The sequence below is a fragment of the Chiloscyllium plagiosum genome, chromosome 10 (assembly GCF_004010195.1).
Source record: "Chiloscyllium plagiosum isolate BGI_BamShark_2017 chromosome 10, ASM401019v2, whole genome shotgun sequence".
NCBI classification, from domain to species: Eukaryota; Metazoa; Chordata; class Chondrichthyes; order Orectolobiformes; family Hemiscylliidae; genus Chiloscyllium; species Chiloscyllium plagiosum.
The window spans coordinates 43,890,531-43,917,167 of record NC_057719.1 but is presented as its reverse complement, the minus strand read 5'-3'; the positions used below and the strand labels follow the sequence as shown (position 1 = coordinate 43,917,167).

The 26,637-nt window shown below is 37.9% G+C and overlaps 1 protein-coding gene across 2 annotated transcripts in view; it reads right to left on the bottom strand.

Annotated features, from left to right (window-relative positions):
- Window positions 1-5,796: 5,796 nt before the first annotated feature.
- Window positions 5,797-26,637, bottom strand: part of atl1 (atlastin GTPase 1) — a 64,388-nt gene continuing 43,547 nt past the window's right edge. Inside the window, exons 8-14 of one of the 2 annotated variants that reach the window (XM_043697615.1) lie at window positions 25,279-25,417; window positions 24,962-25,089; window positions 19,758-19,814; window positions 14,963-15,034; window positions 12,144-12,575; window positions 10,701-10,715; window positions 5,797-6,894 (exon numbers count right to left, since the gene is read on the bottom strand). In XM_043697615.1, coding sequence (XP_043553550.1) covers window positions 6,787-6,894; window positions 10,701-10,715; window positions 12,144-12,575; window positions 14,963-15,034; window positions 19,758-19,814; window positions 24,962-25,089; window positions 25,279-25,417 — 951 coding nt within the window. In that variant the 3' untranslated portion in view covers window positions 5,797-6,786. The remainder of the gene's footprint in view (window positions 6,895-10,700; window positions 10,716-12,143; window positions 12,576-14,962; window positions 15,035-19,757; window positions 19,815-24,961; window positions 25,090-25,278; window positions 25,418-26,637) is intronic. The other variant, XM_043697616.1, reaches the window with a different exon arrangement.

The window sequence follows — 26,637 nt, the reverse complement described above, 5'->3', positions numbered from 1 at the left end:
AAACTCCATCAAGTTTGTGAGACATGATTTCCCACGCACAAAGCCATGTTGACTATCTCTAATCAATCCTTGCCTTTCCAAATACATGTACATCCTGTCCCTCAGGATTCCCTCCAACAACTTGCCCATCACCGACGTCAGGCTCACTGGTCTATAGTTCCCTGACTTGTCTTTATAGCCCTTCTTAAACAGTGGCACCACGTTTGCCAACCTCCAGTCTTCCGGCCCCTCATCTGTGACTATTGATGATATCTAACCAAGAGGCCCAGCAATCACTTCTCTAGCTTCCCACAGAGTTCTCGGGTACACCTGATCAGGTCCTGGGGATTTATCCACCTTTAACCTTTCAAGACATCAAGCACTTCCTCCTCTGTAGTCTGGACATTTTGCAAGATGTCACCATCTATTTCCCTACAGTCTATATCTTCCATTTCCTTTTCCATAGTAAATACTGATGCAAAATATTCATTTAGTATCTCCCCCATTTTCTGTGGCTCCACACAAAAGCCGCCTTGAGACTTGAAACTTGAGAAAATATGGGCCCACTGTGCCCATTCTGTCTTTATAGGACACTCCTGTCATCCCAGAAACTAATCTGATGAACCATTGTTGCACTCTCAATATGGCAATAATAGCCTGAGGTAAGGAAATCAAAATTATACACAGTAATCCAAGTGCCATCTAACCACACTCTTACACAATTGAATGCATGATGCATGCTACTGATCCGTACATTCATGGAAAGTTGGAAAAGAGCAGTTGGGTTTGTTTAAAGAATGATGCATAGCTGAATGAAGTCCACAGCCTCTCCAACATTTAAAGATGGTTAAAAGAGTTCAGGATTTAGGTAGCCTCCTTCAGCATATGTCATGAACCCATTCACAGTCCAATTTCTTCAGTACAGTTCCTCAATCAACTAAAGAAAGCTTTTCATTTGAAATGCAGTGTCATTATCTGTACTATTTTTGTTTATCTATTTTTGGCATTAACCTGAAAATTTGCTAGCAATTTTAAATTCTCCATAGCAATAACGCAAAAGGGCAAGTGACTACAGCCTGTGTACCATCTTCTCAACAATTTGCAACTCTTTAGAAGTTTGTAGGATACAGTCATTAACTTTCACAGTGGACATTATGTTGATGGTGGCCTTGCATTAGGTATAATAAGGCATAGTAAACTGATTTCAAAGAATAACAACACTGAAACTAATGACAATTTAACAAAATAGTTTGGAGTAATTTATATATAAGCAAAAACTATGCTTATAGCTTTTTACTTTCAGGAAGACTGAAAGTGCTAGTGTTTTAATTCCAAGGTACACAAGAGTAGCTGCTGATTGAGCAATCTAGCTCTAAAAGTCCAAGCAGTACTGCCCTAGTTTTCTTAAATCTATTTTCAAGTTTGTGTGATTTTCAGTACATGGGCATTTGGAAAGAACTGCCTTTGGTGTCCTGGTCAGGGATTAAACCTAAATCAGTTTATCATGATCTGTTTCAGCAACTGAGATTAGAAATTTATTTTGAAGGTGGGTAATCTTTCTTTATTCCAGATAATCATTGAGGCTGGTTCAGTGAACATATTAAAGGATAACTTAGGTATTTTTTGTATATATAAGACAGTCAAAAGTTTTGAATATGGGCAAGCTGAGAGGTGGGGGTAAACCACAATCATTCAGCTTGCATCTTTACGATCTAGCATTGTTTATGTGTTCATAGACACTAGTGTAACTGAGCTTGTATTTGTACCTGCATAAGCTTGATTTTAGAAACATACTCACACTACATGGGAAGCTGATTACTTCGGCCAAAGTTCTGGGGCTAAAATACTTGGTGTTATTTGGGTTATTCAAAGGGAATGAGCAAAATATGGGTCGAGACCTCCTTCTGCTGATCTGCTGCTCCGTCCATGGCTAAAAACTCAAGATCCTGGTGGTGTCATTAGACTCAGTGCAGTCAACATTAATTAATTTGGATATTCAAAGTAGTTAATGGAGTTCAAGATTTTATGACAATAGAAAAATTAAGATCTTTCTATACATCATAGACTAAATGGCTTTTTCCTCATTTTGTGTGAATATTTAGTCAGCAGGTATCTATTATTTTTTAATCACTCTTTCTGGTAAGAGACACAGCATTTTGTTCATTAAAGCATTATAGTTCTATCCCATCCTATTCTAGTGCACTTTCAGACAAGTTAAATGCATAGCATTTAGAAGTAGGCTATATGGCAGCCAATTACATCATGTCTATTAATGGTGAGATAATTCTTCAACTCTGGTGAGCTCAGAGACAGAAATACCTTTGAACTATTAGAGTAATCTACCTATTTCCTCCTACTTAGCTAACTACAGGTCCATTTTTAAAAGAATATAATGTCCCTCGACCCATATCCTAAAACCAGGATATTTACTATTGGAAGTAACTTGTTTTATTTATTTTTAAAGATAAAGATAACTAGTTTTTCATTTGTCTGGCATCAAAAAATGAACAGTTTGAAATTTTGCAGGATTACAAAACTTGCACCACAATATGAATGCTATAATTATTGTTGCTCACTAACTTTTTACCTCTGGACTTTGGTTTGAATCCAGCCAAGATTTACTTAAAATGTCAATTGAAAGTGTGTCAGAAAATACCAATCCAGCTTTTCAATCTGGCAAAGTCCCTGGAACAAACTGTTAAATAAATGCATTACCTGTTACCTCGCATTTTGTGAACTACGTTTTATTTTCTATTAGGCAGGACACAACAAACAGATTAGTGCAAAATTGGTTTTGATCATTTAAATTAGGTAGTCCACATTTGAGAGGCTGAATATGCTGTTCAATGAGGAAGAGAATGGATAAGTAGAGTAGCTTTTCAATGTTTTCATGACCATGCACATAGCTGAGCATACAAGTTGAACATGTAACGTCTTCATAATTTTAAATCATTTGGCATACCAGTTATGATCACTATATCACTAAGTATTTATTTATCAAATGATTTACAGTTACAATAAGGCAAGAATAAATTGCAGTTTGTACTGTCATTACAATATTTGCTGGAATTTAACTGCATTTCAGCTTGCATATTTCAAACTGAAATTTATAAAAGTGCAAAGAATGAGACCACACTAATACAAACAAATAACATTGGGGCCAACTAGAATTACAGATAAAACACCAAATACAGTCTGTTTCCAGGAGAGATTGGAATATTTTTATATTTACTTAAACCAATAAAATCAAATTAGTGCAATTGTCATTTTTTGAAATTTGTAGTGTAAACATTTACAGATGTGATAATCTTTGATCCAGAAGGCTTTGAAGTTTTATGGCACATTTGCAATATTTGCAACCCTGTGAATGCGATGAGGCCACTTAGACTGTGATGTGGTCTAAGAAATGTTATCATTAATGACAAAATTAATGAACTGATTAATCAGACAGTTTGTATATGGTTTATAATTCTCCCAAAATATAAAATAACATTGATATTGAGTTACAACTATTTCAATCCTGATTCTACTTCTAAACAAAAGTAAATGAATTGGCATGTGTTAACCAGAGATAATTTTGGTACCATAAAATTTACTTAATTTTTATCAGAGGTACTACTTTATACTGAAAACTGTTGTGCAACAATTTTAAAATTAATGTCACATACTCTGAATTATTTGCATCTAGTGTTTGGAATTGAGGCAAAGCTTCCTTTTTAAGTATATAAATGTGAGTTTTTAATACATTTTGAAAATGGAATGTTCCATAACATGCTTTTGGCATCTTGTTAACTTAATTATAAAAAGTAAGAATTGCCAAATTAATTGGATTCCACACATGTACCTCCACTTCTGTGAATCATTCATTCAAAGCCACTGCTATTAGCGGTCATAGTTACTACAATGATTATATGTGTTACTACAGCAATTTTAAATCATATTTTGAAAAGTTGAATAGATGAAACAGAAGGATTTGTTGTGAGCAAAAGTAGTAAAGAATGAATAAAGTTGACTAGAAAAGGTAATACAATGAAAAATGAACAGGAATAGTTACTGAACAGTTAATATTACAATGACAACCAATTTATGATTGGCAGTTGGACCTTAGTGTGATGCTGCATTAATATACTGGACCCTATTATCTGCAGACAGAAAGAGCACATGCACAGACTGCAACTACTTCAATTTTTAAAAAATAGGCAAAGTCAATTTTGCATTCATTCCATATGACAATGTTTTGCCCAATCTGAATCTACCTGCCTGGTTTAAATTTAAGCAAAGCTTGACTGTTAACTGTCAGTTATCATCTAACTGGTGCATTGTCTATGTCAACCTTACGTCATTCAGAATCCGCTTGTCATTAATCAGCATTCTCCTCTCATACAGCATACAATATTGTTCTCAGGGCTCCTTTGATAGTGTCCCTACCTCAAGCCAGGTGATCTGGATTCAAATCCTGTGTCATGGTATCTCTAAACAGCTGAAAAATGTATTGCTGGAAAAGCGCAGCAGGTCAGGCAGCGTCCAAGGAGCGGGAGAATCGACGTTTCGGACTTATGCCTGAAACATCGATTCTCCTGCTCCTTGGATGTTGCCTGACCTGCTACGCTTTTCCAGCAACACATTTTTCAGCTCTGATCTCCAGCATCTGCAGTCCTCACTTTCTCCTAGTTTATCTCTAAACAGGTTGATTAGAAAAAAAAAAATCTACAATGGTGTTGCCCTTCTCATTGATATTCTTAAAAATGTCTTCAGTGCAAGATGAAAAGCTTCAGCAAATAGTTTTTTCCAGCAATAGAAATCAAATAGAAATAGACAAGAAATCATGTACAAAAATGATAGTTGGAAATGTAATAAGGGAAGGAAACTTAGAACTGTTAAAAAATTAAACAAATTATTTCAAGTGTTAGATTTAGATAATATCCTTCAGATTAATCGATCTCATGCTTCCAAAATAACTACCCTAACATTAACTTCCATTATTGACACCTGATCAATCAATGTCTTGGTTTACCATCTCATAAAAGGTATAAATAGAATGGGAAAGAAACTCTTAATTCTGAACAGTTGATTTCATACTAAAAATAATTTCTCTACTACCAAAAAAAAAAGGGAGTATTGCGGAAAAAAATAACATTTTGTTGAAGCTTTCATCTTGAACTAATCAGGGCAATTTACAAGCAATACAAATATAAACACAAAACACTGATACTGTGTGAGACGAGAGTCTTGATTGACAAGTAGACTCTGGCAGTGGCATTGCCATGGCAAATGCGCCAGTTAGATGATGATTGACAGTTAACTGCTAAACATTGTTTAAATTTTAAACCACACAGATTGACTATGATTGCATTGCTAAGAGAAATGAACCGGAGATCATCTGTCGCTTGTTTTGACGAATTGAAAAGAATGGAATGTTTACACATGATCTCTCTGTGAAAAATAGAGAGATTTTTAAATACGTATTAAAATACGTACCTTCCTCTATGTGCAAATGTGCCACACTACAAACCTTACTGACAATGCTAAATTGATTGTCGGAATAACTCTTGGCACAGTGTTATTTAGCAAATGTTTCCAATGAGAGGATCACATCCAATGTTGGACACAGCTGAGGTTTGATAAATCTGCAGTTTTTTTTATTATTTGTACTTGGGTAAGGGGTTTTATGAGCTTTATCTGATGAAATATTTAACTTTTATATTTCCTATTGGTAAATTTCAGCTTCCCTTAGTGATTGACTCATAAAGTTTACAAAGATATTTGGTAGCACTCAAAAGACCAGAAAGTAATAGCTTTACCTGGAAACTGTTCTTCAATTTTGATTTCCTGTCTATCTGGACAAGTATACTTGTATTACCACAAGTTAAAATTGCTTTTGGTGAAGGGTGAAATTTATATGAATTTCAGAAACCGCTTTTTCATGGACTATTTTGCCGCATTTCACAAATTCCTTTACTTTTTGACCTCGAGCAGATTATTTGAATTATTTTCCATGATGTGAAACTACCTGCTCTCTGGAGATTCAGGGTTACATTTGTGCATAGAAACCATTATTTACAGAATGGAAACAGAACCTGAACAGAATTCAGCAATTAATTAATTTAGATATTGTATCTCATGTTTTTGTGCTCTTTTACTAAAAGTAATAATAACATATTAATCTGGTCTTGCTGGCTACTATTTTTGGTCTTAAACTGAAGTAAATGTTGCATTTAAAGGTGACTTAAATATTTTATCAGGACACAATGATTTATTAAGATGAACTGACTTAAAGTAATAAAACAAATTTATTTTTCATGGGTGGAAACATTTCGCTGTAGCTATGAGCAAAGTTTTTTTAACATATACTATATTGCAATCTTAAGACAGTAAAGAAATTGAGTTCCAAAACAGGTTTTAACATTCAATAAATAGTAAATGTTTTAAATGTGCAGTGCTTACATTGAAAATTAAAGTTCTTATGGAAGACAAATGTTCAGTTGAAAGAAAAAAAACAGGTGCCAGAAGTTCATTAAAGTGATTAAAATAATCATTAATTGTACATTCTTGATGGAAGAACATTTGACTCATTTCAACAGTTAACAAAATCATGCAAACTAGCACATTTTCACATTACAATTTGCAACATAACTATAAGTGAAAACCAGCACAGTGTTCAGTGTTGGTATGTGATTTCATTCAGTTACAAGTTATCATATCATTGGCTTTCCATTTATATAGCACTTCTTGGATTAGTGGCATGGGAATGCACAATAATAATGAAAGATTTCCCTTGTGAGTGTGCAGCAGAGGAATCCAGGTAATTCATTTTTTCTTCTTGGTATCTGCATTGCTTTCTGGTTGTGCTGCAGGGAAGGTGTGGTGATAAATGTGTCTGTGGCTTGTAGCTGCATCATATAGCCTGAAAAGAGCCTATTTGGAACAAAAACAACTTACATTATGCTCACAAAAACCAGGAGAACAAAATACAGGTAGTTCAATCAAAACTGCTCGCAGGACCAGTAAATCGCTGTTTATAAACATCACAACTAAATTGAACTTAAAATCATGATTCAATCTCATTTTGATTTAAGCATGTAGTCAATAATTGTCATAGTTGGTCAACCTGAGTTTTACAATTGACAAAATGATTATGCCATTTTCATTTGCTTGAGGATGGTATTTTAATTTACAAACAATAAAACCTTTACTCAAAGCAGAATAGATCAGATTTGCCAGATTTCCCTAAATAAGTTAATTTTAGTAGAGAGGTGGGGTATATAATTTTGTATTTTGCTGCAATAAACAAATTAGCTTTGACAATTGATTTTGATGTAGAGATTTGCATTTCTGCAATTTGAGACAATGAATGCCTGAAATCTTCTTGCAAGAGAGTACAGATAAATGAGGCACCTTATTGCTGCAAGATTGTAGATTTTGTAGTTTGTTTTTTTTAATTCATTGGGAATGGGTGTTGCTGACTAGGCCAGCATTTAATGCCCATCCCTTTTAGAGTCAGCTACATTGCTGTGGGTCTGGAGTCATATAGAGGCTAGACCAGTTAAGGACAGCAGTTTTCTTCCCTAAAAGGCATTAGTGAACCACTAATGTTTCTCCCAAGAACTGAATAGTTTCATGGTCATTGTTAGTTCCAGATTTGTAATTGATTTCAAAAGTCACCATCTGCCATCCAGGATTTGAACTTGGGTCCCCAGAATATTATAAATGCCTCTGGCTTAACAGTCTAGTGATAACACCACTAGGCCATCACCTTGCCTGATACAATAGCATGCTATTTGGAGCTTTAGAGTTGTGATTCTTGTTCTTCCCTGTGTGGCTAGAGAGGCATAGGATAGATGCTTCTGTTAACAAATATGGAGGTGAGAATAAAATAAATGGTCATGTTTTAAAAGGTTTTAAAAAACACAAGTTTTAACAGTGGTTCTGTTGAATATTATACTAATTAACAAAGTAATTGAATAGACATAACCTTCAAAAAATTAGTTTCCTACTTAGTGTTACCACTCAGAAAAAAAATCCAAATGAGATATTTGTGTAATTTTACACTGGTATCAGCTAATACATGAATTATGACAAAGTTCACTGGTTTCTCTTTTGAAGAATCAGTAGAGATATTGTAAAATGATGCTGGCTTGATAATAATGCTTATCCTGAAATCATAGCTTCAGCACCCACTACTGGCCAACAATGGTCTACACAGTCATGGCAGGAAATACCAGTTTCACCCCAGCTGAAATGCAGCAAGTGTTTAGGTACATGATTACCATTATTGATAGTCAAAACATTTCACTAAATATTCAATATTGAATAGATTTGATAAAACTGAACAGTTAAACCCAAAATGCAGTGAATCTGTACAAATGTAAAATATTAGAAACAATACCTTAAGATGGCAAAACAAAAGTACCCTATTTAAATTCTTCCTCCAGGTGGTGGAATCTCACTTATAATTTAGGTTAAGTCATAGTGATTATTTATGTTCAAGTGTTTATCAGAAGGCAGGTCCTTAGCAATTATTTGCCAACATCAGCAAAGTGCTGTGATTTCCTATCAAAGGTAGGATGCAGCTTCCTCAGTGTAATGGGGATCAAACCTCGAGTTGTTGGCGTATATCTCTGAAATCTGAAATAAAACTGACATTTAATGTATCTTGTACTGCGAGGGGAATGAACATTATGAGATGAACAACTAGTGTCTCCAAGAAGATGTTCAATAATTTAACTAGTTTGCCAGTTTATTTCCTCATTTTATTTCTAATTAGTTTCAAAAATGTATTCTGAAGGTCTAATTTTACTTTTTTATCAATTTGAAATTCCTCAGCATTATCTATGAATTATAACATTATATAATCCTACGGAACACGTTTCCAAATGCGCCATGAGTAACTGTTGTCCACTATGTCCTTGGATACTCAGATTAAGACAATTGCTGCATTACGATTTCTCAAAGGTGAACTTTGCTGGGTTTGTCAACCTGTCTCTCTAAACTGATTCAATAAACAGGACTGTTTTAAACCTGCAATCTAAAATCATAACCATCACAAAGTTACTTCACTATCACTGGATCAAAATCCTGGAACTCCCTTCCTATTAGCATTGTGTGCGTACCTACCCATAATGGACTGCAGCTCACCACCACCTTCTCAATTAGGGATGGGCAATAACATCCATATCCTATGAATTAATTTTAAAAATCCTAACTTTTAAATTAGTCTGTTCAGGAACAACTTCCCTGATGTAGTCCTGTACAACATGTAGCCATTTAGTTAGCAACTGCATGACAGTGAGTGTGGCTAATGTGGCTAACTAAAACATCTCTGGTACAGTGTAAAGGAAGAACACTTAATTGACTGACTGCAAATTTGATGATTTTCTGCTTTTGAGTATAATGATTTCTCTCTCTGTAAATAATAAGCATACATTGTTTGAATTCAGGATTATCAAAGCTCACTGTTTAGGTTTTGGAATGCACTGCCTGATAAGGTATTGAATATCAATCCAATAGTAACCTTCAAAACGAAAACTGAAAAAACGTGAAAGAAAATGCAAGGTATGGAAAGAGTGGGGTGTGGCACTAACTGGAATGATCTTTGATAGAGCTGGTGCAGATTTGATGAGGCAAATGAAAATCTTCAGTGCTGCTTTGGTTTTAAAGACAGATGGGTGTAAAAATAGTCAATATGTTTGTATGCATTTTTGATAATGTAATAACGTGTCCAAGTTTGAATCCACGATTTCTAAATTTTTGCCTCCACTGACTGGGAGATGGGCCAAGAATATGGGAAAAATGGTGAATCAAAGATTGAATCATCACAGCCAGACTCATAGCTCAGGGGCAGTTTCAGATTTAGAAGGTTCTGTCATATTGTTATATCGAACTTATGATATTTCAAAAATGGGAAAGAAATATACTTAAGGTGAAATCTTGAAAAATACATGTGTCATTTACTTAGTCTAGTGTCTAAATGTATTACCATTTGAAATGCAATGGTAGTTTATAGAATGAATCATACATTACTTAGTGTATTTGAGACATATAAAATTATGAAAATCATATATAGGGTAGGCAAGAAAAACCTTTCCCCTTGATAGAGGGATCAAAGCCTAGGAGTATAGATTTATGGTAAGGGGCAGGAGGTTTAGAAGAGATGTGAGAAAAGACTTATTCAGCCAGAGGGTGGTGGGAATCTAGAACTTACTGCCTGTAAGGGTGGGAAAGGCAGAAATCCTGATAACATTTAAGAAGTATTTATATGTGCACTTGTGTTGTCAAGGTAGACATGGCTATGGGCCAAATTCTGGAACATAGAATTAGAATAGTGTGGTGGTTGTTTTTGACTGGTGCAAACCTGATAGGCCAAAGAGCCTTTTCTGTGTTATAGGCTTCTGTGATTCTAATGACCAATTTGAATGTATTCTGCAAATTTGTTTACTTAAGTGAATGTGCACTTGAAGAGATTGGCATATGAAGCTTCTTGCTCCTCCTGACCCACAAGTACGGCATTAAATATTACAGAAAATTTAGAAGAAATTTGATGCTATGGAAATGTATCAAACTTTAAACCTCCTTAAGTAAAAATGTTTATCTGGTAGTAAGCACCATGAAAATGATTTTAATAAAGAGAATCTAAAAATGCAGGCAAAAGACTGACACACAATGAAATTTGTTTGACTTTATGGTGCGATCTATTGCAAGATAGTACATAAATGAAGACTTACCTCATTAGTACTTCCCTATGGAATTGCAGAAAGGAGAGAGAAAGTATTGAAAGGAGAAAGCTAATCCAAATACCATTTTTGTAAAACAACAAGCAAAAGTATAACATTCTTAATTCATTACACACTGCATTTACTTCAACTATTTTTAAGGTGAGGGTTTAAATGAACAAATGAGATTTTGAAATATATTTTTCTATATTTACTTGTGGTATTCTGTCTTCATAAGATGCCCACTGTTCCAATCTTTGTCTACGTAGCCTTTTTTGTTATCTCTTTTGTCAATTCTACATGGTTACTCTTCCACTGAATGCACCCTCACTTATTTCCTCTGCATTCTATCGGCTTTTCAGGCCTCAATTTGAGTTTTAATTAGATATTACATCTTTGTTTATCTTGTGTTCCTTTACTATTTTCACCCTGGTGGTGGCCTGCCTTGGTCCTTCATATTGCATCTCTAACTAGAAAATAAATTCATGCCCAATTGCTCCCTTCTTTCTATGTTCTCTCCTTCAGACAAGGAAATTACACAGTCTGGGCTTTACATTTGGCCATTTCTTCTATTCACATCAGAATATTATCCTGTTTGCATCAGATGCTATTCTTTAGTAAGAAATGGGTTAAGTCAGCTTTACCTTCTCCTAAGACTGAATGATCTTCCATCTAGTGGCCAAAATGACTTAATAAAAATTTCCAAAAGAGGGCAGACTGATTTGGGTTTGAAATTTACTCCATTCACATGGGTAGGAATCCAACACCACAACCATTAACATAAATGCACTGTTTTAACAGTATGGTTAATCAATTAAAATAAGAAAATGTTGGAAAATTATTATTACTTGTTGTATATGGATAAGTATTATATCAACAGACAAGATCAAGGTTTAGCTTTCAAAATATATTTCAATTAGTTGTCTTATTATTGTTAAATACAACTAATAAATATATTGTTGACCTTATTTTTTGCTGTATCAGTCCCTTTTGACACCCTCTTACAAATAGTTAAGAATTTTGAAAAGTTAGTCTCATTTTGATGAGATTACATCAGGAAAGACTCTGAGTACATTCTGACAATGTGTCCAGGCAGATAAGAGACAGGCAGCTGACCCACTCTGGGACAGAGTGGCAATTCAATTATGTGCATGAGTGTGGCAGCCACAGTGATTTAACTGTGAATGTAATAGCCACATCAAAAGGATTAATGTGGTGCTGTTTAGAAATAACTTTTACTAAACTATACTGTAACCAGTTGCATGTATCAATATTCAGACCTCAAAACCAAGATTGCAAACTTATTAAAAATTACCATTTAAAACTAAAAAAAAGTTACAGATTAAATAAAAACCACACCACTATTTCAAAGCTGTTGGAATGTAATTCAAGTCACGTAAACCGCAAAAGACTATTATCTCAGAAATGTAGAAAAAGAATCAGCAACACACTTACCTGCTCCCATAAGGCTCCTGCTACTTGGTCTATGACAGCTCCAAGTTCTCGGTATTCTCCAGAATACCTAATGTATGCCCATGTGCACAGGGTGATCAGTGCCAGCCCCATTATCATGTTGCACAGACTGGCTATAATGTCCACTCCAATAAATCCTGTCACTCCAGCTATTACATACATAATAAATATCACCACAAATAGAGTGGCTGGTGTACGGGCAGCATGGAAGATGTTTTTACTATCATTGTGTTTTATGTAGTTTATGTACAACTCGTCAATTTCATTCTCCAGTTGTTGCAAATAACGGCGACTGAACTCCTCTCCTCCCATCTTCTTAACTCCACGGAATAATTTAACAGCTTCATCTCGGAGCCCCATGTGTTTACTCTGGAGGTCACTTGGTGCAAGGAATGGTTTGTCTCCTCCACAGATCTACAGGACAAATTTGGTAAGATAAGAATAAAAATGTGTCCCTGAATAAATAATAATAACCAGTGCTGTAGTACATTTGCAAGCATTTCAATAACGTTGTCATCAGACATCTTGCAGTAGGCTTGCACTTTGCCCCAGGGCTTGACAGGAAGAGTGCACACAATTTTTTTTTTCCTCCTGTGGGGCTCAGGATGGTTGGCATTTTCATTTACCCGGTGTGAGGCACTTGCATTGCAGGTTTGTATCCTGGTGAGGCCTAGTACCTATCACATTTCCAACGCCCCTCCTCCAAGTCCCTCCTCCCTACCTTTTATCTTCATTCCTGAAGAAGGGCCTGTGCCCGAAACGTCGAATCTCCTGTTCCCTGGATGCTGCCTGACCTGCTGTGCTGTTCCAGCAATAAAGTTTCAACTTTGATCTCCAGCATCTGCAGACCTCACTTTCTCCTAGTACAGTAGAAGACAAATTTGCAGACCGGGGAGACTGAGATTGGGGGGCTCAGGATGGTTGGCATTTTCATTTACCCGGTGTGAGGCACTTGCATTGCAGGTTTGTATCCTGGTGAGGCCTAGTACAGTAGAAGACAAATTTGCAGACCGGGGAGACTGAGATTGGGACCTTCTGGCTGCTAGTGGTTATTTGTCAAGAAAGCCTACTTTTATATCATTAGCTGGCAGATAGGTAAGGCTCTGTTAAAGGGCCTGCACCTCCCAACTTTCCTGGGAATTCCAGGGCAACGTATGAAAGGCTGGAGATTGGGCTGTAAATTCTTCAGAAATTAAAGATTAATCTTCTGAATGTCATTGGTGCAAGAAAGCTAGGAAAAAAAATTGAGGGAGTATTAAATATAGAGGGGGCATCTAATAAGGATCAGCACATGGCATCGGCATGGGTGTTGGGGAAATTTTCTGAGCGTATTGGGAACTTGGCTCCGATCTACTGACCTCTAGGTTTAAGAAGGGAGGACAATATAAACACAGCTGACCAAATGTTAGAAAGCAAATTTGCAGCATCTGATTTTGGGTGCACTGGGTGCAACCAGATGTGTCAATCAATGGAGAAACCTAGCAACTGAAACAAGGCAGACAGCTTTGGGGGAAGCTAAGTGTCTTGACAAAACTACTTGTGATTCAAGAGGAGTAGGACAGTTGGGCCCACAGTTTTTACTATATATAAAGCATTTGATCGTTCTTCACATTGTGAGGATTGAATTGAACTGGAAGAAGAATGTTTTCTGTGATAGTGGGACCTCAGGAGAAGGCAGAGATGGTCCACTGACTCATCCCTGCTGGCTGAAACAATTACAATCTTTTCTTACACACATGCAATTGGATTCCTTCATTATTCAGATGCTTTGTCAATGACCTTCGTTTCATCAAAAGGCCAGAAATGGGATGTTCACTGCTGATTGTATTGTCTTCAATTCCAATTTTAACTCTTCAAATAGTGAAGCTGTCTGTGCTCAAATGCGATTTCCAGGCTTGGCTGATTATTATCAAAACACTTGGACACAACTGGCAGGTAACACCATCTCCGAAAAAGAGAGAACTTAACCTACAGTCTTTGATATTTAATGCCATGACCCTAGCTGTATCCCCATGGTCAACATTCTGAGGAGGCTCACAATTTACTACAGAAATGATTGGATCAGTGATGCACATACTGTGGCTACAACATCTTACGAATGGGGGCTTGTGTCAAAATTGGGAGAGTAGCCCTTTAGACTAGTCAGGCAACAGCCTAACAAAGCCATACTCACAGAATGATTTGCATAGAAAATGCTCCAGACACCACCATCTTTGGGTTATGTTCTGTCCCACTGGTAGAACAGATCCACCAAAGGTGATGATAGAGTTGGTATAGAGCCGTCCCTGGAGTCCTCAATGTTTACTCCATGAGGTCTCATGGCATCAGGTGGAATATGTGCACGGAAACCTCCCTGATTATCACCTACTCCCCTAGCCCCCAGTAATTGTTTGTTGTTACTCTGTCAATGTAATCCTTAAATTCTGCTGTCAAATTCAATTTTAGCTATTTAAATAATTGATTTGTGTTGAGTAGGGCACCAATTGTGGTCTAAATCAAGAGGATGAAATGAATTTGACTAAGAAAGAAAAAGCAGATTATTAATTTGAAATTTAGTTTATCTTGCGCATTATACAAGGAAATCGACTATACAGTAATTTGATCATAATGAGAATCTGGGCAACTGGCCATTTGATCAGTGTAGCTAGATTCAAATAGTGTACTTTCCAACAGTATTCAAGTAATTCTTCCCCAAACACTTAGAATGTCATAACTATGCACACATTAAATGACTACATTTTCTACCTTTGAAGAACAGCAATACAAGTTTCTTGCATGTTAAAATGATATGGCTTCCTTACCTCCTCCATTTTTTTACCGTACAGATCTTTGGCTGCTGCTACAGCTGCTAAATTGTTTGCTTCTGCTGTGGCCTAAGTTATGTGAAAGGACAAAAGATTGATTGGATCAAATTTGGTATTAATTTTTGTCACTCTGCATTAAACAAACGGTAGTTATCAGAAATAAAAAGAAGGAATTTGAAATCAAAGTGTAATAAGTCTATTAAATTCCCTTAAGATAATTTCCTAAAATTCCAAGTAACAGATTTTACTTGTATTAATATCTTGGGATTTTATATATCAGTAATCACCAGTTACACCTCAGAACAATCAATAATACAAACCTGACCACAGGATATTTCTGTACATTACCTTCCTCTAGGTAATTGTGTAGGTGCCTGCCTGGTTTCAGCCGCTGATTGGTTTTGTATAAATTACACCATGAAGGCTTGATGGACTGGCTGATTGATGCAACTTGTTTCCTCAACATTTCCCCACCCAAAAAAGCAGGTTTTCTATATCTATCCTATTAAATTCCTCTAACATTTTTCATACTTCAATTAGATCACATTTCTCTTCTACACACAATGGAATACAGGTGAGCTTTATGAAACTTATCCTCAATTTCAGTAATTCAGCCCTGATATCATGATCCCTCCATATACCCATTCATTATTAAACTTCACTTAAATTCATTATTCATAATTGAGAACATTTGCACAGCTGTCACCTAAGCATATTCTTCACTACAGCAGTATGATATTTTCCACATCATGAGGTGCATCATACTGGCTATGGTACTAGACTGGTAACTCAAAAGATATTAGTTCGTACCCCATGATTGAGAAACAGTGAAACTGAATGCCTTAGTAATTTCTTGCAGCAGATATAATAATTGTAAAACTTCTGTGGATATTTTAAATACCCCATGCCATCTTACTGTGGTGGAGAGGCTTGAGTGTTCCATTGATCTCCACTCTAGGAAGGGCCACCCATGATGGTGAGATTGGAGGGCAAAAACTAGAAAAAGCACAATCTAAAAGAAGTCCTCAATGATATTTCAGGCAGAAGATATATGTGTAACATCAATAGCTGCAACAGCAGATGAAGGCTGCAGCATAGGAATATCACCAGCCATTGAGATTTCTTTGCCACTGGAACTACATTTACCTTCTGTCAAGGATTAATGTCTGATGTGCAATAGAATTCCCATATTAGACGATGTCCCATACAAGGCATCTACCTAGAGAAATTCAAACTTCCTACGTGTGCACAATACAAGCCCTGCAGCAATCAGTGAGAGGTGACAAGGACAGGATTGAGAGATCTAGAAATCCCTAGCTTCAGACCGACACATAGGCAGTGGAGTTTGACTCAGTCATTTCCCTCTTGGAATAGAAATAGGAGGGCATTTTGCACCTTCCTTCATAACTCAGCAGCTTTCTTCCAGATCCACTCTGTTTGCTCCACCTGGAGAAGGAGCCCTAAAAATAGTTGGTTCCACCACCTTGGATGGAAAATCTCATCTAGTGAGCTCACCTAGCTGTGGTCCGAAAGTCAGAGCGAAACTCAATCTCGGAATCTGGAATGTATGAATTCTCATGGAAAAGGGGCACAATATTCGTTTGAATGGAGAACTTCCCTTGTTGCCCATGAACTCAGCCACTTCAATACTGATATTGCTGCCCTGCAGGAGACACGAAGAGCAGGCGAAGATCAACTGGGGGAAGATGGTGGTGGTGGTTACACCTTTTTCTGGAGAGGAAGCCCCAAGGATCAATCCAGGAATGACTGAATTAGATTCATTATCAAAAAACTGACTTTGCTCATTTAACATCAGGATGCAGATGACAATATTACTACAAGTCTCTCTTTAGAGAACCTTCAAGCCTCACTTAACGCCCTTGTGGAAGCACACTAAAGAACTGGACTCAACCTCAAGAAGACTTTTACCAACCATTCCAGGGCAAATTCCAGTCCATCCCTCCATTAAGGTCAACAGAGTAATCCTCCTAAATGTGAAGCATTTCCCTTATCTGGGGAATCACCTCACATCTAAGTTTGACATTGATGCTAATATCCAACATCACATCCAATCAGTGAACACCATCTTCTGACACCTAAGGATGACAGTCTTCAAACACTGTGATATCCATCCTGATACCAAGATCCTTGTGTGTAAGGAAGTCGTCCTTCTGATTCTTTTATGTTCGATTAGATTACATTAGATTACTTACAGTGTGGAAACAGGCCTTTCAGCCCAACAAGTCCACACCGACCCGCCGAAGCGCAACCCACCCATACCCCTACATTTACCCCTTCACCTAACACTATGGGCAATTTAGCATGGCCAATTCACCTGACCTGCACATCTTTGGACTGTGGGAGGAAACCAGAGCACCCGGAGGAAACCCACACAGCCACGGGGAGAATGTGCAAACTCCACACAGTCAGTCACCTGAGGCAGGAATTGAACCCGGGTCTCTGGCGCTGTGAGGCAGCAGCACTAACCACTGTGCCACCATGCTGCCCACGGTTCTAAAACTTGAATAATTTGTAGACACTACCTCAATGCTCTGGGGAAGCACCATCAAGGCTGTTTGAGATAGATTCCCTGTATTAGATGGGAAGACAAGGCACACGAACATCAGCATCTTTGAAGAAGGCAACAGCAACATCAAGGCCATGATCATCCGAAAGCAAGTCTGCTGGGCCTGCCATGTGCTCTTAGGCTGCCTGACTTCTGAGTGCCAAAGCAAATCTTCTTTGATCAGCTCAAGGAAATCACTTGACCAAGAAGAGGGGCAAGAAAGTGATTCTAAGACTCTGTGAAGACTTACCTCAAGAATGCACCATTCTGAACCATCATTCAGAAGAAACAGACTTGGAGGAACCTTCTGTTTGAGCCTCCTACAATTTTTTGAGAACACCAGCTGGCAAGAGCAAGTACAGAATAGAAACTAGAGAAAGGAATTCCAATGATCTCAAGGTCAAAGACCACTTTACCTCCCAGAAACACCAGCCAAATGCGTGGTTGGAGATGCAACCCCAGAATCAGGCTCATCAGCCACACAAGGATCACTGGCCAGTGACACAGAATTTCCTGGAGAATCATATTTGTTAGTGAGTTATTGATGATAATGATTATAAATATCCTGCTGGTGAAGTAACGTTTTTGAGGAAGGTCTCTGACACCCCTCCCTGGTCTGATCTATATATTAGTATATTTCTGGATTGCATGATTAATTGTTATTGTCCTTTGCCAGTATCCTTTATAAATCTCTCTTGTGAGGTTGCCTTTTGTGCTGTAATGTACAAAGTACTTTGCTATCTAGGAATTATTATACTAAAATTGCTCAACTAATTTGTAAGTGGTTTCTCCTGACACATGTATGAGACAATTTGTTTCAATCTATTTTATTTGTTCCCAGTTCTGTGTTACCAGGCAACGCTTCCATAATGATTTGACTAGAACCAAATATTGGACTGGAAACCAGTGTAGTCCAAGAGAAATAATGCAAACATTTTATTAACCAGCACCTGTGGGACCAGGAGTGTGTTGGTTGATCAAATATTCCAGATAATCAAAAGGTCCACATAATCAATGTAAAAAGACATTAAGTAATAGAAACTTAGTGCAGGGTGTATATACTTTGCTGTTATACTATATTTATAGCATGAATCACTTCAATAGTAATGCAACTTTGCCTTAAATAAAACTTAATAGCGCGAGTCTTCTCACTTGCCCCCTTGGCTGACTACCTGGATATTGCGATAGATTAGGATATTTAAGGAGAAATTGTTGATAATTCATGCGGACATTTAATTGAAGAGGTATATTTATACTGAATTACTGAAAGGTGATAATAATTGGACAGAGTAAACTTCATGGTATTTGAGGTACATCATTTTTGCTGGCTTATCAAGAGTGCAGATTCATAAGGTGCTGGTTAAAAGGGTTTGTTATAAATGTACTGAAATTCAGAGTTTGCCCTATTCACCTCCATTTATAATGGAGCATATGGTGGAGGCTTCTCATCTAATTTCCTTTTCTTTCTCTTCCCTCTACCCTTATCTTACCTTCTAAACAAGAAATTCTTGACTTATGTTAAAAACTTCTCTAAAGCATGACAGGTGATATGAGGAACTTAGTGGAGGTAGAACTGAACCTGCATCTGCTAGTTCTTTGGCATCATGTGCTCTTTTATAATGTTACATCTTCAAAAATTAAAAAGCATGTTCCAGCAAGGACTTCATTATTTAAGAAAATTAGTGCATTTTAATTTAGTTTGACTTTACAGACAATAGCCACACAGTATTACAATATGAAATAGACTAAGCATTGTACAACCTCTTACACAATTGTGAAGGTTATAGATAAAGTAATGAGCAAGCAAATAAGACCATAAGACCATAAGACATAGGAGCGGAAGTAAGGCCATTCGGCCCATCGAGTCCACTCCGCCATTCAATCATGGCTGATGGGCATTTCAACTCCACTTACCCGCATTCTCCCCGTAGCCCTTAATTTCTTGTGACATCAAGAATTTATCAATTTCTGCCTTGAAGACATTTAGCATCCCAGTCTCCACTGCACTCTGTGGCAATGAATTCCACAGGCCCACCACTCTCTGGCTGAAGAAATGTTTCCGCATTTCTGTTCTGAATTTACCCCCTCTAATTCTAAGGTTCTAGTCTCCTTGCCTAATGGAAACAATTTCCTAGCGTCCACCCTCTCCAAGCCATGTATTATCTTGTAAGTTTCTATTAGCTGTCGAGCAGTAAAGTAAAATTAGTAGTAATGGAGCTCCCGTACCTGTAACATGGACTTGGGATGAGGTAGTTCCTCCCCTTGATAGATCTTTATGTATGCCTGCAGTACAAGTTAAACAGGAAATAGTCTGGTTCACTGGTAACTAACAGCAAGTCATAACAACTGTCATATTTTCAACATGAATGAATGAATGAATTAATTAATTAAATTTTATCTGCTGGATTAAAGGTAAAGACAAACATCAGATTGAGATGACGACTTTGTAAGTTTCTCATCAGTAATCTTGTCATGCACATACAAAGAATGAACCACATTTGATTTGCATTGTGCACTAAGATGGCAGATCCAAGCATTGGTGGTAGCTGAAGTGTTACCAATGGGTTCTGAAACAAAACTGACCATAGAGTCATAGAGATGTACAGCATGGAAACAGACCCTTCGGTCCAACTCGTCCATGACAACCAGGTATCCCAACCCAATCTAGTCCCACCTGCCAGCACCCAGCCCATATCCCTCCAAACCCTTCCTATTCATATACCTATCCAAATGCCTTTTAAATGTTGTAATTGTACCAGCCTCCACCACTTCCTCTGGCAGCTCATTCCATATACGTACCACCCTCTGTGTGAAAAAGTTGCCCCGTAGGTCTCTTTTATACTTTTCCCCTCTCACCCTAAACCTATGACCTCTAGTTCTGGACTCCTCGATCCCAGGGAAAAGACATTACCTATTTACCCTATCCACGCTCCTCATAATTTTGTAAACCTCTGTAAGGTCACCCTCAGCCTCCGATGTTCCAGGGAAAACAGCCCCAACTGTTCAGCCTCTCCCTATAGCTCAAATCCTCCAACCCTGGCAACATCCTTGTAAATCTTTTCTGAACCTTATCAAGTTTCCCAATAGGAAGGAGACCAGAATCGCACGCAATATTCCAACAGTGGCCTAACCAATGTCCTGTACAGCTGCAACATGACCTCCCAACTCCTGTTCTCAATACTCTGACCAATAAAGGAAAGCATACTAAACGCCTTCTTCACTATTCTATCTACCTGCGACTCCACTTTCAAGGAGCTATGAACCTTCACACCAAGGTCTCTTTGTTCAGCAACACTCCCCAACTTCTCTGCCCATTGGCCCATCTGGTCAAGATCCCGTTGTAATCTGAGGTAACCCTCTTCGCTGTCCACTACACTTCCATTTTTGGTGTCATCTGCAAACTTACTAACTGTACCTCTTATGCTCGCATCCAAATCATTTATGTAAATGACAAAAAGTAGAGGACTCAGCACCGATCTTTGTGGCACTCCACTCGTCACAGGCCTCCAGTCTGAAAAACAACCCTACACCACCCTCTGTCTTCTACCTTTGAGCCAGTTCTGTATCCGAATGGCTAGTCCTCCCTGTATTCCATGATATCGAGCTGAAAATGTGTTGCTGGAACAGCGCAGCAGGTTAGGCAGCATCCAGGGAACAGGAGAATCGACGTTTCGGGCATAAGCCCTTCTTCAGGCTTATGCCCGAAACGTTGATTCTCCTGTTCCCTGGATGCTGCCTGACCTGCTGCGCTGTTCCAGCAACACATTTTCAGCTCTGATCTCCAGCATCTGCAGACCTCACTTTCTCCTTCCATGATATCGAACCTTGCTATTAGTCTCTTGTGAGGAACCTTGTTGAACACCTTACTGAAGTCCATAATAGATCACATCTACCACTCTGCCCTCATCAATCCTCTTTGTTACTTCAAAAAACTCAATCATGTTTGTGAGACATGATTTCCCATGCACAAAGCCATGTTGACTATCACTAATCAGTCCTTGCCTTTCCAAATACATGTACATCCTGTCCCGCAGGATTCTCTCCAACAACCTGTCCACCACCAATGTCAGGCTCGCTGATCTGTAGTTCCCTGGCTTGTCCTTACCACCTTTCTTAAACAGTGGCACCACGTTAGCCAACTCCAGTCTTCCGGCACCTCACCTGTGACTATTGATGATACAAATATCTCAGCAAGAGGCCCAGCAATCACTTCTCTAGCTTCCCACAGAGTTCTAAGGTACAACTGATCAGGTCCTGGGGATTTATCCATTTTAAGTGTTTCAAGGCATCCAGCACTTCCTCCTTTGTCATGTGGACATTTTGCAAGATGTCACCATCTATTTCCCTACAGTCTATATCTTCCATATCCTTTTCCACAGAAAATACTGATGCAAATTACTCATTAAGTATCTCCCCCATTTTCTGCTGCTCCACACAAAGGCTGCCTTGCTGACCTTTGAGGGGCCCTATTCTCTCCCTAGTTACCCTTTGTCCTTAACGTATTTGTAAAAACTCTTTGGATTCTCCTTAATTCTATCTCATGTCCCCTTTTTGCCCTCCAGATTTCCCTCTTAAGTATACTCCTACTTCCTTTATACTCTTCTGAGAATTCACTCAATCTATCTTATCTATACCTGACATATGCTTCCTTCTTTTTCTAAACCAAACCTTCAATTTCTTTAGTCATCCAGCATTTCCTATACCTACCAGCCTTTCCTTTTACCCTACAGGAATATACTTTCTCTGGACTCTCGTTATCTCATTTCTGAATGCTTGCCATTTTCCAGCCATCGCTTTACCTGTGAACATCTGCCCCCAATCAGCTTTCGAAAGGTCTTGCCTAATACCAACAAAATTGGCCTTTCTCCAATTTAAAACTTCAACTTTTAGATCAGGTCTATCCTTTTCCATCACTATTTTAAATCTAATAAAATTATGGTCACTGGCCCCAAAGTGCTCACCCACTGACACCTCAGTCACCTGCCCTGCCTTATTTGCACCTTCTCTAGTAGGTACATCCACATACTGAATCAGAAAATTGTCTTGTACACACTTAACAAATTCCTCTCCATCTAAACCCTCAACACTATGGCAGTCCCAGTCTATGTTTGGAAATTTAAAATCTCTTACCATAACTACCCTGTTTTTTTTTTCAGATAGCTGAGATCGCCTTGCAAGTTTGTTTCTCAATTTCCCTCTGGCTATTAGGGGGTCTATAATACAAGCATTGAAATAAATGCAGTTTAATTTATTAGTCCTACCTTGTCCCTGCCTGCCCTGACTGTTCGACTTGCTTCTGTTCTCAACTGTACCAGTCTCAGATTGATCTCTTTCCTCACTATCTCCCTGGGTCCCACCCCCCACCTTACTAGTTTAAATTCTCCCAAGCAGCTCTAGCAAATCTCCCTGCCAGTACATTCATCCCCTTCCAATTTAGGTGCAATCCGTCCTTCTTGTACAGGTCACTTCTAATCCAAAAGAGATTCCAATGATCCAAAAATGTGAATCCTTCACCCATACACCAGCTCCTTAGCTCTATTCTGCTCTATTCTCATATTCCTGCTGTCACTAGCTCGTAGCACTGGGAGTAATCCAGATATTTCTACTCTCGAGGACCTCCTTTTTAAATTTCTGCCTAACTCTCTGTAATCTCCCTTCAGAATCTCAGCCTTTTCCCTTCTTATATCATTGGTTCCAGTGTGGACAATGACCTCTTGCTGGCCCCTCTCCCCCATGAGAACATTCTGCACCCTCTCGGAGACATCCTTGATCCTGGTACCAGGGAAGCAACACACCATTCTACCTCTTTGCTGCTGGCCACAGAAACGTCTGTCTGTACCTCGAACTAGAGAATCCCCTAACATAATTGATCTCTTGAAACCCGACGTACCCCTCATTGCATTAGAGCCAGTCTCAATACCAGAAACTTGGTTGTTCGTGCTTCGTTCCCCTGAGAATCCATCACCCCCTACATTTTCCAAAACAGCATACCTGTTTGAAATGGGTATATCCACAAAAGACTCCTGCACTAGCTGCCTACCTCTTTTACCTTTCCTGGAGTTAACCCAACTATGTGACTCTATCTGAGACTTTCCCCCCTTCCTATAACTGCCATCCATCACATACTGTTGCTGTTGCAAATTCCTCATCGCTTCTAACTGTCTCTCCAATCAATCCATTCAATCTGATAAGATTCGCAGCCAACAGCACTTATGGCAGATATAATCCGCAGTAATCCTTAAACTCCCTTTAAAATCCCACATCTGACAAGAAGTACATATCACTCTATTAAAAGCCAGTTTTGCTCCCTCACAATCTACAGACCCAGAAAATAACACAATCTTATTCCTCTACAAACACTGCCCCATGTTAAATTAATAGTTATGGCTTATATTTTAAGTTTAATCAAGAGACATATCTCCAAAAACATATCATCAAGAAAGAGCCTACTCTACTCACTATTGCAGATTCTCTGTAGGCCACACTTAAAACAACAATTAACTTACAAGATTCTTATCTTAAGCAATAATCAGAGGCCTCTGCCAGATGGACATGTTTGAATGTTGGTTAGATTTGGGCACGTAATGTTCAGTCATGACAATTTAGTGCAATGTCTAGCACCAGTCAATAAAAAGTGAAGACCCACAGTGAATAATGGTTGTTTAGACATGTATTGGAAAGTGTCCAATACCTATGACTATGGACCAGTAAGGAATAAGTAGAAGGATGAAAACTAGCAAAAATAGATAGTTAACTGTTATCCTGGGAGATGACAACTAAATTCAATATTCAAATAGTTTCATTTATTATTGTTACAGAAACCTACTCACTGATCAAAATCTTTGTCAGCAAGATCCTTTACTAATTAAAATTTATTATAATTATTGGTCAGAGTTTTATTTATTTGTCACAGAAGTGCTCTAATGCACACCTCAATAACCTTTTCTGAAGATCAGAGCTCTACGGCCTCTTTATTGATCAGTTCTCAACCTGTCAATTCTAATTTTTCAAATATTTTTTAGGTTCAGCCATGCCCTGGTGGATGAAATATTTTCTCTACATTGTACTTTTGAGGCAGTCACTCGGAAAAGTCCGCAGCATTCTACTTCACTGCACTTCAAATCTCTACTCATATCCATCATCCCTCCTCCCCCCAAGCTCTGAGATCACAAACTACCAATATAGAGTAAGAGCCTTGTACTTTGGTTCAATCCCAGTGCAAGTAAAACAACATATTTCCTTGCAAGTTTCTGTAAATGTTTGTGCATAGCATGCAAATGACAACTGTTTGCATAACAAAAAGTGTGTTCTCTGGGGTGGACGTTGTCTACAAAGGAAAGAAAAAAATTAACGTGATCACTAAACTTATGAAAATGGGCTATATTAATAACATACCAAGTTACGACAAAAATCGTCACTTATAACATTACCTTAAAATACTCCACAAGCCCTCGACCTGTTATTTTATTCCCATTGATTTCTTTCAACTCAAGGTTCTCAGGACACAGTAGCCAAGAAACCAGCACCTTCAGATGTTTTATAAACTCCTCATCTATTTCTAAGCAAAAATACACATACATTCTTTGAGTTTGTTCGAAATCATGAATCTTTATGCAATAACAAATTACTTTTCTACAAATAAATAAATGAATTATTAGAACCCTGTAGTTTTAGATATTAAATACATCAGTGAAGACATTTTTGAAATGGATCTGAAGTAAATGAGCAATGAGTAATGAATGAATACCTTTTAGCCGTCCATCAAAATTGGGATTGGTAGCCACTTTCAAACCAGGGTGTGGCATCAGGAAGCAGGCAATATTTGTAAAACAAGAATAAATATGTTTCCGGACATTCTGTAGTTCTTCATGCTGATTTTCTGAAATCTGGAATAAAGTTTGTATGGGGAAAAGAAATCAAATGTGAAAGGTAAGTAAAATTTGCTCAGTTATCTGGAATTAGCTCAAGTTTTAGGTCCTTGCTTTTAATTCACTGAACAGTAAAATGAAAGAAACAGTTTCTGTCAGTGTTTGAAATGTAGATCCCTTTAAGGGTAAACCAGAACAATTCCAGAGGTGATTGAGAGCAGGACGCCCAAGTTCAAGTCTCATGTGCTCCAAAGATGTGTAATAAAAGCTCTGAACAGGTTGATTTACAGAAAAAGAGCTGAATTTGAAGAGTTCCTCTGCTACAATGGAGTGTCCATTCCTCAGGACCAGGAGGCTTGGGTTCAATTCCTACCTGCTCCAAAGGTAGGCCATAACATCTCTTAGTTGAAAAAGCTGCCACCAACTCAAGTTTGACATATTGCCCTCTCTCTTCCCATCTCCCCTATATTTGTTATTATTTCACTGCCACTGGTGGTCAGTGCTTATTATTTCTTTAGTGAGTAACACAGGTGATTTGGTGGAGGTCTAAGTTAAAATAAAAAAGGAGCTGGGTTCTGGAGGTGCTCTTGTTGTAAGGTGCTATCTCCCCCTCCATCACTTTGATCTAATCCCTCCCTTCTTCTTCATTTTTGTTTTAGTTGCACTTCCCCAGTGACTTGTTAATTGTTAATTTTTAGTTGTTTAATTAAGTGATTTGGTGATGGGTCATCAAAAAAAAAACCCAGTTCTTCCTTATGATGGAGTTGTCTTCTGGAGTGAAAAAGGTGAAAACTGAAATTAGTGCAAAACTGAACTATAGACTAACAACAAAATCCTTGTAAACCTTTTGAAGTGTTTACTGCCTAATATAGAATACAGATATCAGTTTGTTTAACAGTTTCAACAGAGAGGAAAAATACAAACAAATCCGTACCAACGTGGATACAAGATAAGAAATAGCAGATCTACTGCTTCATTTGTGTCTGTTTTTTCTCTTACTTCCTTTGTTCTGTTTCTTTTGAATTCTATGCCTTTGCATTTTCTTTTGGTCGTGACGTTAAGTTGCCTATTCTCCGGTGGTGAGTGACCTGCTGAGTGTTATTAGTAGTTTCTGTTTTGGTTTCCAATCTTCCAGTATCTGATAGACTGCTTGAAGTAATTGATTCTCACTTCAAGGTTGTAAGTTTGCCTAGAAAAGTTCACTTTGATTTATCACATTGCATCGGTTGGCTCCGTTA